We start from the raw sequence: 16,102 nt of genomic DNA, 5'->3' as shown, positions 1-16,102 counted from the left end.
TTTTTGGCTAGCTGTTCTTCAAACTCTTCTTTGGCTTTTCTTATTACATTCTTGCACTTAATTTGGCAGCGTTTATGCTCCTTTCTATTTGCCTCACTAGGATTGGACTTCCACTTTTTAAAGGAAGTCTTTTTATCTCTCACTGCTTCTTTTACATGGTAGTTAAGCCACGGTGGCTCTTTTTTAGTTCTTTTACTGTGTTTCTTAATTTGGGCCGCTATTATGGTGTCTTTAAAAAGCGCCCATGCAGCTTGCAGGGATTTCACTTTAGTCACTGTACCTTTTAACTTCTGTTTAACTAACCCCCTCATTTTTGCATAGTTCCCCCTTTTGAAATTAAATGCCACAGTGTTGGGCTGTTGAGATGGTCTTCCCACCACAGGGATATTGAATGCTATTGTATCATGGTCACTATTTCCAAGCGGTCCTGCTATAGTTACCTCTTGCACTCAGGACTAAATCTAGAGTTGCCTCTCCCCTTGTGGGTTCCAGTACCAGCTGCTCCATGAAGCAGTCATTTAAAGTATCGAGAAATTTTATCTCTGCATTTCGTCCTGAAGTGAAATGTTCCCAGTCAATATGGGGATAATTGAAATCCCCCACTATTATTGAGTTCTTAATTTTGATAGCCTCTCTAATTTCCCTTAGCATTTCATCATCACGATCACCGTCCTGGTCAGGTGGTCGATAATAGATCCCTAATGTTATATCCTTATTAAAGCATGAAATTTCTATCCATAGAGATTCTATGGAACATGCGGATTTGCTTAAGATTTTTACTTCATTTGATTGTACATTTTCTTTCACATATAGTGCCACTCCCCCCCTGCACGACCTGTTCTGTCCTTCCGATATATTTTGTACCCCGGAATGATTGTGTCCCATTGATTGCTCTCAGTCCACCAGGTTTCTGTGATGCCTATTATATCAATATCCTCCTTTATCACAAGGCACTCTCGTTCACCCATCTTATTATGTACACAAATGCTAGAAGTCTAAAAACACTTTAAAAACTTGTCACTGTTTATTTGTCTGCCCTTTTCTGATGTATCAGATTCTTTTTTATGTGAATGTTTATCATCTGATCTGGCCCCTACTTTATCCTTATAAGGGACATTCAGATCCTAGTGTAACAGGTTTAGGTAAATTCTGATTATCCAATGAGTAGTTTTACACATCCCTTTGCAAAGTCAAAGAAAATAAATGCAAAAGGAGATATTAAAAGATCTTAGCTACTCAATACATAGCATAGCCTTCTCTGCACCAAGATTAAAAGCCACAGTAACTTTAATATTGTCAAAGAAGTGGATGCATAGCTTAACGATAGGTACTCTAAACACATTCCTTTAATATACTGGACACAACCTTCACCTGAAATTACAGAACATTTTGTGCCTATCTTTTTTTTAACCTCTTTCTTGCAAGATAGATAATTTGCAACTCAATCACAGGATCAGAGCCAAGAAATCTAGATTCTGTGCCCAGCTCTGTCAGATTTTCTGTGTGATTTTGGGCAAGTCACTTGCTCTTTGCTCCTTTAGTTTCTCCATCCATGAAATACAGATGAGTAGTTCTCTCTCTCATAGGAGTGTTGCATGTTTACAGTCATTCATATTTGTAAATAACTGCAAGACCAACTGTTGTCATATTGCAGGGTGAGCTTAATGGACAGAAGGGGCTGGTTCCTTCAAACTTTCTTGAAGAAGTGCCTGATGATGTAGAAGTCTATCTTTCTGATGCACCATCACGATATGTTCAAGACACACCATTGCGTACAAAAGCAAAAAGGGTAAGCAACTACACTAAAAAATAATTTTTTAATTTTTTTTTCCATATTATACCATCTCATTTAGTTTGAATATTATTTATGACATTTTAAAATCCACTTACCCATTTTAGGTATTTTTAAGAGTCTTCTTAAATATGGAAAGATTGCACTGATCTTTCACACTAGTGTATCATGAGCATTTATAATTATGAACCTAAATTTTAAATTAAGAGATTCTGGTGAATGAAATAAAATTCTAACTTCATCAGCCTTTTCTAGTGAAAGTTCTTACTTCCTCAAACTTAAACTATACACATACACATTACCTAGATCAAAACAGGAAAAGTAGCTGGGGATGGGGAAGGAGTGGGACAACTACTCCCTGAAATATAAAATGTAAGAATAGCTGATTAACAATAATTTTAACCCTTTTAAGATTTTAGTCCTACTAACAAGTTAACTGCCCAAACCTTCCACTTTATGAAAGATTATTCATGTACAGAGTATTTCATTTTTGTTTTGTTTCATCACTGCAATATTTTTATATATTATATATTTTATATATATTTTTATTTTTTTGCTCATCTGCTTGGAAACAGAAGAAGAGTGTTCATTTCACACCTTAATAAGGCAATGTAGCCTTCACGTAAGTGAGCAACTGAAGATACCAATAAAGATATCAGTTAAAGCCACCTGACAATATCTAATGCAACAGTCTTGAAACTTAACTGTGAAAAAAAGAAATATGTCTCCAAAATCAATGGCCCCAAAGTAACAGGATACAGACATTTACTGTATGTACTTGTAAGTCAGTGTTTGCATGAGACAAAGAAATCCTTTGACATGGCTATTAAGGGTTTTTCACCCCATCTAATTAGGGTTAACTTTATGAAGGTCAGCATTTGGAACATATTTCTCCATGAGCTAAATGTTTCTGTTTACATCAAAAGAAGTGTTCAATGTCTAATTGTGCTACCGATAAAAGCTGCATATTGAATCATTAGCCAACCTGAGATACACAAACTCATTAAGTTCCTAAATACAGAAAAAAAGCACAACACCCACCCTTAAATAATAAGCAAGTGAGTTGTAAGCAGATAAATACAGAAGTTTACAGAGGTATATAGTTCTGAAATGCAATCACAAATATCTGCTTAAACCGTCTGCCTTAAAATCTGTTTCCCACAATCAGTTGTACCCCAGTTTGCTATGACTATAGCCAGTCAGTAATTCTGAAATCGCACACACACACACACGCCACAATTTACTAGGACTGTCCATATCAGTGCAAATGCTTATGAAACACTTTAGCAGTGGTTTGGTTTACCAATGCAATAAAAATGTGTCAATATGAAACATGCAGCTCACCCAATGAATGCATTAGACTAAATATATGGTATCTTCAGGTGTACGTTGGGGGTGCTTTACCAAGTTGTTTTTCATTAGAATTAGACCTTGATTTAAAATCAAAGTAGGCTTGAAGTCCCTTTGCTTAATAAACTGTTGCACGATAAGACAGCAAACTGCTAAATGTATTAATGTTGTCTTAATTGGAATTAAAAATAATAGGGATCCTGAGGCATGGTTTATACTACACAGTATCATCTTACAACATACAGCACCACATTTTGTCAGCAGGGCACAGTAGTTGCATTAGGAGGAATATAAATAGTTTAGTGTTCATTCAAGTGCTTTTTGATGATTAAAATAGCTTTGTTTAAAATATTTAGGAATGCTGTCATGTTCTAAGTATCGTACAACAAGGGTTTATCTTCACCTGGCAATCATATAGCCGCAGCACACACCAAGCAATCAGGGTCTTTAAGCTTTCTTTGATTGCAATTAAGGTTCATTTTAGCTTTTTTTTTTTCCTTTCTTTCTTTCAACCAGTGTGCCATCTTCTTAAATACCTATATACAGTATGCTAACCTGTTGTAAGAAAATGCGTTCAAAGGACATCAAAATTTTAAGTGATAATCTTTGCACATACAGTAATTCCTTCTGGAAACTGTTTGGAGTATAGAGCTGGCTCTATAGTATATAATCCCCTTTGCTGTTTAATTTTATAAATATAATTCCCTAGCTATAAATGACCCCCTTCATTCGTGCACTCTTAAGAGTGCTGAAGCACAAAATTTGTGATTTTTGCCAAAACGATGGCAAAATAAGAGGCTCCAGCTCTGTTCAAAAAAAATGTAACCAACTTGAGGACCCACTGAAGTGTGTATTTTTCGCTCTATACCTTTGCTCACAATGTTAGTTGTGGGAAGCTGTATTTATGTATTGTCTCTATTTCCCTATGGCATACTTAAAACTATTGAAAGAAGAATTGAGCCAGCCCTTTTTTTTTTTTTTTTTTTGAAGTGGGTAATGGGACAAAAATTATGTTACCAACTTTCTTGAGTGCTTTCAAACATTCAGTAAACTATAATAATATACCTAATAGGTTCCTCCTGAGAATACAGGTACATCAAGGAGAGCACCATCTCCCACAGTCCATCTCCATTCTGGGTCACCTACGTCATCTATGGGTTCTGGTAGTCCCGGGAGAGGCAGGGAAATGTCCTCGAAAAAGAAAAAGGGGCTGCTTTCCAAAGGCAAGAAACTGCTGAAAAAGCTGGGTGCAGTGAAATGATTCATTTACTTCTGGACAACTTGTAAAGCTTCCAAGCTATGTTTTATTTTTTAAAAACAAAAAACTTCAAACTAGGGCTTTCATGACTATAAAGTACACCTTTACAGAACCTTTGCAGTTTTAACCCTTTCTAAACATCAGAGAATCATGTGACTTGTTTGATCAAAACAGCAAGAAAAAAAGAAGTGGATTTGTTGCTACTAAAGAGCAATGTTGTCAATATCTGTTTTTCTTTAAAAATGATTTTGGGGAATTAAGACTAGAAGGATATCATCTTTTTGTTTCAAGGCACCTCCACACTTCTAACTCTATTGGATAAATCTCTGCCTTTATTCTCCTTTAACTTTAGGGGAAGCAGTAAAATCTTATTTGAGCCCTCTTCAAAAATGCTCACCCCAAACTAGCCTAACATTTATCTTAAACAAAAATGGTCTTGAAACTCCTAGTTTACTCAGCCTTGATGTTTTGCCTTATTAATACACAATGATTCGTACTGTCTAAATATACAGCGTATACTTTGTATGTACTGTGTATTCAAATGTCTCTTCAACCTCACAGACATGGTAGATTAAGATCAAGTAATGTGTTACTGACTCCATTTAATGTCTGATGTAATTTTTGGGAGGCTGAAAATGTTGTGCAGGATGCATTTTTAAACATTTGTATGAGTTCCTTTAGCAAACATTCAGTATACTAACATGAGGTAGCGCCTAAACTATCCAGAGAATGCACACACTGTTAATAATTCAAAATCTTGTTTTATAGCTCCTGGCGCTAGTGTGAAAGTTTCAGTAAACAGCCAGAAAACAATAATGTTTGCTCCCCAAGTGTTCTCTCTTGTGGAAGTGCAGTTTTAAGTTAAAAATTATTTTTCATGTTATAGATGTCAGAATCAAGATAAAATGCATGTACTAGGTGCAGCAATGAAAGAGGTGTATGTTATACACACAAGCTGTAGCTAGTTAAAAGGCTCTACCATTATAGTACAAATCTTTCAAAACACTAATTCTAATATTGGCTTCTTGATTAAAACAATCTTGCTGGCAGACATTGGCAGTTACTATTTTGTAATTCTTGTCCATTTGTAAATTGTTTTTACTGTTTATACATACTTTTCAGACTGCCTTTCTTTTGTAATTTATGGAAGGTTTATAAATGAACGATCAAAGCTTTCCCCATTGTGTCTTCAAAGAATTATAATGTAAATTACTGTAAGATACTACTGTGTGCTAGAGTTATGAAATTAAAGAAAACTACTGGCCTAAATTTGTGGTAAAGTATTGTGTGGGCGTGTGCATGTGTACAGTTATTCATGTGTAAAATATTTTATATAAATAAATTTGATATTTTGTAGAATGCTGTTTGTTCTGTATGTTTGTTATGTCAAATAATCACTGTGCTAGCCTCCCCCTACTTAAAAAAAAAAAAAAAGCATGACATCAAAGGTTACACGAGCTGATGGCAGGCTGTATGTATCCCAACATGGTTAAGGTATTCAGACAAGTGTACAGCAATGCAGATGCAGAGAATAATTTTCAGGTAAAGAACTTCTTTAACTAGCTGCTTCTAGGTATCTGGAAGAAAAGGTCCTAAGCATTCAAGAGTCAAGCTCCATAAAGGAACCTATAGTGACCACCACGAGATAATTCAGAGATGAGATGAAGCACAGGGAAACTCCATGTAGCAGCTTTTTGCCCTGTACTAAAAAACGTGATAAAACCAAGCTATTTTAAGTTATCCCTAACTTTCTGTCCAAAACTGAATTGATTAAAAAGAAAATCAGTTAGTTGACAGATTTCTTGCAGTGACAATATAGCTGTAACATGTATTAACTGCCCTTGAAGATTAGACTCTTTAAAAATCCCAGTACAGGACATTTGTGTTTATATACAATTCCTATCACTTAACACTGTTCAATGATGAACACTCCTTCCTGACCCTCCATTTCATATCAGCCTTTCCACCTCAGTAAAAAAAAGCTGCACCTTACTCAGTAGAGTTTGTTGGGGAAGCAAATTCCTATGTTTTCACGCCAGAGCCAGTTCCCTGAAGTTCAGAACAACTGGGTAGACAGTGCCTGTACACTGTTTAATATTATGTACAGTTCTGCTTTTTCGGTACTATTTTCATAGTGCATTCTTAAACAGTGGAAGCACTCAGTTCAATATGCATATTGCTACTCTACATTTAAAGTAACGTGGATACTTAAGTTGTCCCTTGGGTTCTAAAATTTCTCAGTTTGCAGTTCAAACTGTGATGCTTTAATTTGTTTACCATTAACAAGCCAACAGACCAAGTTAGGAAGAGTGAATCTCTGTCCAAGTTCAGATACACAGACCAAGCTCTAAACTAAAATGTTAATCTTTAAATGTTAATCTGTAATCCTTTGATTTGGCTCAAAGGATGGGTAATTCTACTGACACTCAACCCGAGACCATCTACAATTTGTAACGCAATCATCAGAACAACTTCCATTGCAAAATGTACGGGAGAATTACCTATAGATATCTGTAGGTTTATGGAGAGACAAATGCCTACCTCCCCCCAAAAATATTTAATGGGTATAACTAGGAACATCACCCTTTTTTGTATTTCACCACAACTCCTGAACAGGTCATCATCATTCTTGAATACCCATTATTAGCTATGTGTCACCCACAAAAGAAGTGCTCTTTATTCCATTTCCCTGACCACTTCTGCTTGCTGGATGTAAACTTGTTTGTTGGGATTAAGTTGTATCAAAGATAATGTTGGTGTCCATGCATTAAATTTTTAATAAAGCACCCAGGATGTTTTCAGACCAAAAATACATTAAACTTAGAGTTACAAGTAAAAGCCATTACGGGGATTTTGTAACTTATCTCAAAACTCAAGTATTACAAAATGTCTATAATGGCTTTACTCTTAAATTATTATATCTATTCAACCTTAACAGTTACTGGAAGAATGAAGTTTGATAATACAGCATTCTAATTCCAAATGGTGCATACAAATAAAGTGCAATTTTGCATGACACCAGTACTGGTTGTAATATATACAATGAAATTCTGATCTCAAGCAGAATTCTATTCCAAAAGCAACTCTAAAAATTGGCATTGTGGGTATTCAAATAATATGTTAAAAATGATTTCCAGATCATGTATACTCAATATACCAAACTGCATTTGCTCAGTCTAAATATTTCTTCAAACACCCTTCCTCACTCCCATCCCGGACCTGCAAATTCAACTTGGATTAATACACAAATGAGGTCTAGAATACACCAATTTACTTATCTATATAGGCACTGAAACGCTTGCAGTAAAAACCTGTTTTATTACTAAAACAAGCAGATATGACTGAATACAGTAGATTATGGGTAAGGTGTCATTTTAATTTAGGCCATTTTCCAAAACCACCAGATTTTAAGCAACAAATCTGTGCTTTAAACAAGGGGATATGCACAGACAGATGCTGTACTAATGTTAGAAGATGCTAAGGGGCCTTCACACAGGAGGGCATCTAAAAGGTTGGCTTCTTGTATGGTTTAAACTATATTTATATATAAAAGTAATATGAGCAAACAAATGCAAGATTTTAAACAAAAAACTTTATTGAAATGTATTATCAAGAAAAAGGAAAAACGTTCACAATTTAAGTTGGTTCTAATTACTACAATGATCTTATATTTAAACAAATGTACCTTTCTAATAAAGAGTTTAACTAATCCAAAAGACATCAACGTAAGTAAGCTACTATGATTTTGCTTGGTGATGCTTTATTTTAGTACACAGGAAGAACCTGAAAGAATAATAAAAAGACGATTCTTGTGGTTCTAAGCTACAGTGCTTTACTTCACATGTCCAAATTTATACAACTTTTAGCTTAAAATTTAAGCTAGTTATGGAAATACTTGAAATGTCTTCTAGTTTTCATATGTCCATATTGTATTAGCACAGCAACCCAGAGTGCTAGTCAATGAGCATGAAAAAGTGAAACTGCTGCAGAAGTTATTTCCGCAATAGTTTGAAGTTATTTCGGATCACATAAAGGAGTAACTGGAAGTAGTGAGAAGAAATTAAGAAATGGATAATTGGGCTAAATATTACGGAACATTTGAAGGCCCTATCTACATCTTCATGGATATTTTGTCTCTATGCAGATGGAAAACACTGACTTTATCCGTTCCACCAGTTCCCCAAGGGACTTCATCAATGAGACTTCAAAGTAGACTGGGCCAACAAGTGGGAACCAGTCGTGCTCCTGCAGGTCATCCAGTCCATTTCAAATATGTGTTTTTTGTTTCTAACTTCTATTGTATGACTAACCAATAACATTACTTTATTTTCACTGTCCATTGGAGCACCTCTGTTTGAAGATTTGATGTAACTGGTTAAGCCTGTGTTTTCCAGCTGCAAAGATTGGCAAGAAACTTGCATAGGGCAGTTTTAATATTTTAACTTTACTGGTGTATGCAAGAGGAAAATCAGAATGACAAGTACAGTGACATTTCATCATGCTTACAGTATCTGGAAGAATCACCACAAAAATGAGCCTTGATAACTAAGAACACTGGGCACAATGCCTATACTTTTTTAGGAGACAGCTGGCATGCAAAATTCAAGGGTCAACAGCTTTCCCTTTTTCAATATAGCTTTAAGTAGTCAACTATTAATACAGGAACCAAAGAAGTCTGCTTTAGCTTAGTGCAACTTATGTTTAGTGTATTCAATCATGAAGTACACATAAGCACAGATTCCCCACAAGAGCAACTGTGATGCCTGTAGTTCCCCTTTAAAACAAACACACACACACACACACACACACACACACACACACACACACACACACACACACACACACACAGAGAAAATGCTTTTAAATTAGCAAGTAGGCTGTAGGAAAATATTAACTTTGCTTTGTCAGTTTAAAAGGTAACTGAACTTACTCAGAATTGCCTTTTTATGCTATAATTGTTATTTTCATTGTAGAAAAAAACGACATGATCTTTGTGCGAAGTTACGCATTTTCCCCATGCACATTTACTATTTTTGCATCAAAGTTTTGTAGAAAACTACAACTTCAGTAAGAAAAAGAAAAACCAGTACCACAGAAAGTTCCACAAACTTCACTTTATCCACTTCTGTAGCTCAAAGGTAGTATAAACGGTCTGAGAGTGACAGATTCGGTTCTCTGTGAATGCTCTGACCCACAAGAAAAGCCAGTTTATGGGCATACTGGCAAGGTGCAGGCACTCTGATAACACCCTGCAGAAGAAGAAAGCCATTTAACAAATAACACAGTCAGTAAAAGATAAATACTTACAAAAATTTGAAATTCAAAGTTTGTATTTGACATTTGTTTTTTCCTTATTGTCAAATATATTGTATAATGCAAATAAAATAGTGTACACAAATAGTTATATACATTTTGCATATGTAGAAAGATCCACACCGAAGTGCCTGTTTCAGATTGCCTGCCAAGCATTTCATAAATGCAAGTCACATTAATTCAATACTGAGGTTGTACAGTTCAAGTCAAAGTCAGAAATTGCATACATACACATTGGTAGATTCTCTTGTACATTCTGTATATTTTAAATTACATAATGCACTGAAAAGTGCCGTTACAGTTGGGGAAAAAAAAAATTACTCATCAGTAGATTCAGTTGGTTGAGTCCCTCCTCCCACCCTGCTTAAGACCGCATCGGCCAGCCCTTGTTTGCTTTAAAACCAACTCCTCATAATACAAGACAAAGGGAAGGATGCAAGAGGAGGACAAACTTCAACAAGCTGAATTACCAGAATGTAATTTCCCCTGGCTGTTCCATCGCCCATCCTGTACAAGTTTCCAGAGAACGAAGGCAGTGAGCAGACCCATAAGAGATGGCAATTTTATTGAATAAGCAGCTTTAAGAGCTAAGTTTTTCTGTGCTACCCATATCAACCGTAGCAGATAACTGAATAGTGATGCAAGGTTCATGGAAGTTGCCTTACAGATTTCTACTGTGAAGGCCTCAGCCTTCTCAGCCCAGATTGTGGAAATACCATGGTGTAAAGTGGAACTTCACTGGCAGAGAGGAGTCTTGCCCATCTGTTATCAAGTTAGTGTAGTGCACAGCTAGGGTGACCAGACAGCAAGTGTGAAAAATCGGGAGAGGAGGTAGAGGGTAATAGGAGCCAATTTAAGAAAAAGACCCCAAAATCGGGACTGTCCCTATAAAATCGGAACATCTGGTCACCCTATGCACAGCTTCAGCCAACAGAAAAAAGTATAGTAGCCAAAAACCCTTAGTGTATTGGAAATGGACATATTGGCAAGGTGCAGGGTCGGACTCAGGAGCAGTTTTGGAGATTTACCTAGCTAACAAAAAGCTGGGGGTATGGGGACTAAATGCTATTTTCACTGCAAAAAGATGTAGTGACATTTTTCATTAGGAGTTCAGACTACGGAACAGAGAATGTAGGTCCCACTTAGGGGCAATATGTCTAAAATGAAGGATTTGAAAAAAGCTTGAGAGTTTAAAGATGGGAAGCACAACCCCATCAGGTCTCCGAAACCAGAGAGCAGAACCCTGAGTCACTTTTCAGATTATAAACTGATACATGTAAAGTGCAAGTTAACAAAAGAAAACTACTCTACCATGGCTGAGTTTGCACTATCACATGACCCTTAATTTCTACAGTTCCCAAGCTTGGTTTTAACTGTACAATCTTAAATAAATTAGGTTTTTCTTTCACTTAGTTTTCCACTGTATTTCAAAGCTCACACGAAGAAAAAGGAAACAGGTGCACACTGCTGGAGGCAAAGGTCTGATTTTGTAAGTCCTGCACTGGTAGCTGAACAGGTCATGGAAGATCTAGTGTAATATTTATGAATACTATGCCTACAGCTCTAATAAATTCTCAGAAGTGAGCCAGAGTCCTTATCCCACCAAGACCAACCAGCCAGCCAAATATGGGGAAAGAGGTCCTAAGGCAATCTGAGGAGACGAGATTGCACTACTGTCCCTTCCCAGCACCCCTCCTGCACCCCAAAAAAGTCTGACATTCTACAGATTAGTAAGAATAATCCAGTAATATTTAAATTCTCTGGAGCACAGAGTTAAACATTTTTCCAATGAGAGACTATGGGCTCATGTACAGTCTGTAAGGACTAGAATGTTTAGGCTAGGAGGCAGCAGCTGAGCAAGGCAGCTTAAGTCACTTTAAATCTTTATGAGTGCATGAGCTCTTTACGCTTAAGGCCAAATAATACCCAGGTCATTGATCTGGAAGCAAAAACTCCTATACATATTCGGTATGCAGTTTTTTATTCATAGTTTCCCCTCTCCCAAAGATTCGCAGCCTTAACCCCACAATAAGAGCTATTTACATGATATACTCAGAATATTACCCCTGAACAGGAAAAAAGCATCAATTTTTTTGTTTTGCACTTATGCATTGCAGAAGCAGATACTTACTGGCCAGTTATAGTACATGTGGCAGAGCTTGTAAGTTAAACGTTGCATATGATCTGGTTTCAATGCACTGTTGTCATAGATTACATTGTAGTGGGTTGGTGAAACACTACCACTTCTCACAGCCTGACTCACAATAAAAAAATCATACCTGTAATTGAAGAAAAAAAATACAAACTAGAAGTTGTACTCAAATCCAAGCCCTTCACACAAAATATAAAGTTTGCCTTTAAATCAATTTACCAGACATTTTTAAAAAAGACTATTTGCCTTTGTAGAACTACAGCATGGTAAGCACAACAGGAAAGTGAGAAAAACAAGCAAGTTTTATATACAACATTATAGGCTCTGCAGGTAACAGTCTATTAAGGTTGCCTGATACCCTCAGGTAAAAGACCCTCTTTCCAGTTACTTATAACTTTGTCAAACTTCAACCATTCAAGGTGAAGTTTTACAAATTTCAGCCAAAATGGTTCAGCTGCTTCCAATAATGAGGTTAGGGAAAAATATGTTGTTTTGACCATATTAAATTCTTGAGATCTTTTCTTTCAAATGCTATAGCAACTTCAGGTTCTGGAGCTGGGACTTGAAATCTGGTAGGCGGTGGCCTTTGTATCAGGATATGCTTTTTGCCATCCACGTGAGACTCCACTCAAAATTGGATAACCTGAGTCTGAAAAATTGCAGTTTGCACTTGCTGAATAGAGACAGAGTTTAACAGCTAAAACCTCAGAAGAGATTTGGGCACATTCAAGCCTACAGTTAAGCAGGACTTTCCCGACAAGTGCTACTCTTAGTGGCTGCAGCCTATACAAGGTCTGAGTCCAGACACCAGAACTTAGATCAGGGAGATAGTCTTGCCTCTGGTCTCAATTCCACCACGCTGGACCCTGGCAACATTGAGGAGGAAGTTACTCAGTTCAAACACAGACAGATAACAGATGGACTGGTGAAGGGAGTAGAATGAGACAAGGAGCCTAGGGAGCACGGGGAGAGGGGAACTGGAGGAAAAACATGAGGAGTACAGGTTGGGGTAAGGGAGACCGCTCAGGCAAGGGGCTGGAGTGGGATCCAGGAGTGGCTGGGTATGGAGATGGGCTTGGAGACCAGGAAGGGAGATTGGGAATCTAGGGGGGAGACTAAGACTGGCCATGCAAGGAGACTGGGACAAGAAGCAGCGGGTGAGGAGAGAGACGGGTCTGACAGGAACAGACCAGGAGTCAAACTTGTGAGGGACAGGACCGAGCACAAGGAGTAAGACTGCTAGACCTCTTCTCCAGTGCCTGGAATGAATCCAAGATTCCTGAGCCTCACCATTTCTCTGCTGTCAGCAAGCACGTATGGAGTGTGCACCAGATGGAGGTTGCAGTTTATAGGCACGATAGCACTGGTTAATGCAGTTCAAAACCCAGTTTAAGAGACTTTGAGATGATATTGCAGTCATTGGCTCTGTCTGCAATTGAGAAGAACAGCTTAGGGGATTTCCTAAATTCCTTTGTCCTGTCCAAGTAGAATGCCAAGACTCTCCTGACATCCACCGTCTGCAGTATTGCCTCATCACAATAAACACAGACTTTGGGACAAAGGTTGGAAGATGAATACACTGGTTCATATGGAAAGATGAGGCTACTTCGGGGAGGAACCTTGGGTGTGGTCTCAGTGTGACTTTATCCTTAAAGAAAATAGTGAAGGGAGGATGTGCCAGTAGAGTCACTATTTCTCCTATTCTTCACACTGAGGTGATGGCTACTAGGAAAGCGGTCTTCATAAACACATGCACAAGGGAGCATGTGGCCATGGATTCAAAAGGTTAGGCTCCTGAGGACTAAATTAAGGTCCCATGTTGGTGAAGAATATCTGATTTGTTGGTGAAGGTTACTCATACTTTTGAGGAACCTCTTCGTTGACGGGTGTGCAAATACTGAATATCCGTCTATCTGCTGGTGGAAGACTTATGGCCACAAAGTGCACCTTTAACAAGCTGAAAAATAGTCCCATCTTTTTGAGGTGTCTGATGTAATTTAGTATTAATGGGAGGGAAGATGTCGGGGTTATTTGTTTCTAAGTACACCAGATGTGGAGTCTTTTCCACCTTTCAATGCAAGTGTGACGCGTCGTTGGTTTTCTACTATATAATACTTCTTTCACCTCCTCAGAGTAGGAATTCTCTGTGTGTTGGAACCATCAAGGAGACAAGCCTTGAGTTGGAGAACCTGTAAGTCAGGATGATGGATCTGCCAGGTATCCTGAGAGAGGAGATGAGGAAGGGACTGAAGAGTAATTGGTGAGCACCATGCTGTGTCAGGTACATGTACCACAGTTATCTCAGCCACGTGAGAGCTCTAAGTACGACTTTTGCTCGCTCGCTCTCTCTCATTATTTTGAGAGGGACATTTGCTATGAGTGGAAACAGAAGGAAGGCATAAAGTAGCTCTTTGCTCCATTGAAAGAGGAAAGCATCCCCCCAATGATTGTCTTCCCAGTCTGGCTCTGGAGCAGTACCAGATGCATTTCTTGTCACCGTCAGTAGCAAACAGATCTATGGCTGGGGTCCCCCCCAACAACAGAAGATGTTGTGGAGCACGCTTGGGGCCACTTTCCATTCATGATCCTGTGAGACAAGAGTGTCCACTGTTATATTCCTGAGCCCCAGTAGGTACGTTGCTGCTATGTGAATGTTTTGGTGAATGCACCAACTCCATAATTGTATTGCTTCTGCCCATAGGGATTGTGATCTCACAATCCCCCTTGGCCATTTATGTAAAACATGCACACCATGTTGTCTGTCACGATTTCTGTATGTGTCTCTGATTAATGATAGGAAATGTACACAAGCATTCCTGATTGCCCTCAGTTCTAGGAGATTAATATGTAGTGTTGAATCTATTGGAGACCATTTGCCCTGAATCTTATGATTGGCCAGGTGAGTTCCTCAGCCCACTAGAAATGCTGTCAGTATCAATTTGGGGGGGAAGGGGGAGAGCGCAGCTACATTAATGGAATCCCTGCACAAGCATTCCTTGGATCTTTCCACCATTTGAGGGAAATTTTGACAATGGGGGGCACTGGCAGTAACTTGTTTAAACCATCTTTTTGGTGTGAATACAGAGCTGAGCCATGCTTGCAGGCATCTTATGTGTAGTCTTGTGTGAGATATCACAAACATGCATGCCACCATATGCCTGAGCAGCTGAAGGCAACTTTTGACTGATGTTTGGCAGCTGACCTGAACTGTCTCTATTAAGGCAGTCAGGGTGTCAAATCTGTGTAGCAGGAGGAAGGCTCTGGCCTTCACCCCATTGAGGTAAGCCCCTATAAAGTGCAAGCATTATACCAGAGTCAAGGTTGATTTCTGGGTATTCAGTTGCAGGCCTAGCTGCTCAAACACCTCCATAGTCTTTTGAGTGGCTCTGAGAGTGTCGAAGGAAAAAAAGCCTTGATATAAGGCTATCGTCCAGGTACAGATAAAACATGATTCCCAATTTGCACAGATGAGCTGCTACTGCAGATAGAACTTTGGAAAATACTCTGGGTGTGGATGATAGGATAAATGAAAGCACTCTGTATTGGTAATGGTCCTGACCGAAGGAAAATTTGAGGATTCTCCTGTGGGATGGTGGAATGGATATGTGGAAATAGGCACTTGTAAGTCAAGGGCTCAGAACAAATCTCCCTGGGCTAAAGATGGAACAATTGCTGCTAGTGTAATCAGCCTGAATTTTTGGGCCTTTATGTATCTGTTTAGTGCTCTGAGATCCAGAATGATTCTTGGGGGGGATCAGGAAATAATTGGAATAGAAACCTGTTCCGTTGATTTTATCAGAAACCGGTTCTATAGCCCCAAGGCTTAATAGGTGATCTAATTCCTGACATCACAATCTCTTGTGAGAAAGATCCCTGAAGAGAATAGAGTAAGCCTTGGAAATTATCTCCAAGACCCATCTCTCTGAAGTGGTTTTCCTAATTCTGTTGGAAAAGAACAAGGCAGCATCCAAAGGGCTGTGTAAGATTTGTATGCTGCAGCAGTTGTTGGAGGGAACGGTCACTCGGGGTCTTGACCAAGGCATCAAAATTAGTGTTTTAAGTTTGAGGGCTGTAATGCTGAAGGTTGGGGGCGGATGGTCTTCCTTTCTTGGTCTCTGGTCTCTTACGTTGTGGTTCGTAGTATCACTGGGGTGGAGGGAACTGGGGCAGGTGGGGTCTGTAGAATGGCTGTGTATTTTCTTTTCTGTGACGGAGTGTAGATTCCTAGTGAGCGCAA

At 38.5% G+C, this 16,102-nt stretch overlaps 2 protein-coding genes across 14 annotated transcripts in view; one reads left to right on the top strand and one right to left on the bottom strand.

Moving 5' to 3' along the window:
* Positions 1-5,759, top strand: part of RIMBP2 (RIMS binding protein 2) — a 313,172-nt gene extending 307,413 nt beyond the window's left edge. For 8 of the 12 annotated variants that reach the window (XM_034791131.1, XM_034791139.1, XM_034791129.1 and 5 more), the window contains 2 exons: positions 1,655-1,789; positions 4,215-5,759. In XM_034791131.1, coding sequence (XP_034647022.1) covers positions 1,655-1,789; positions 4,215-4,403 — 324 coding nt within the window. In that variant the 3' untranslated portion in view covers positions 4,404-5,759. Of the gene's footprint in view, positions 1-1,654; positions 1,790-2,367 lie in introns of all 12 variants that reach the window. The other 4 variants (XM_034791141.1, XM_034791136.1, XM_034791140.1 and 1 more) reach the window with 1 other exon arrangement.
* Positions 5,760-7,972: 2,213 nt separating this feature from the next.
* Positions 7,973-16,102, bottom strand: part of PIWIL1 (piwi like RNA-mediated gene silencing 1) — a 52,513-nt gene continuing 44,383 nt past the window's right edge. The window contains exons 20-22 of one of the 2 annotated variants that reach the window (XM_034791527.1): positions 11,845-11,992; positions 9,491-9,649; positions 7,973-8,183 (exon numbers count right to left, since the gene is read on the bottom strand). In XM_034791527.1, coding sequence (XP_034647418.1) covers positions 9,533-9,649; positions 11,845-11,992 — 265 coding nt within the window. In that variant the 3' untranslated portion in view covers positions 7,973-8,183; positions 9,491-9,532. Of the gene's footprint in view, positions 9,650-11,844; positions 11,993-16,102 lie in introns of both variants that reach the window. The other variant, XM_034791526.1, reaches the window with a different exon arrangement.

Source organism: Trachemys scripta, chromosome 15 (genome assembly GCF_013100865.1).
Source record: "Trachemys scripta elegans isolate TJP31775 chromosome 15, CAS_Tse_1.0, whole genome shotgun sequence".
Classification (NCBI taxonomy): Eukaryota; Metazoa; Chordata; order Testudines; family Emydidae; genus Trachemys; species Trachemys scripta.
This window is presented reverse-complemented; position numbering and strand designations above follow the sequence as displayed.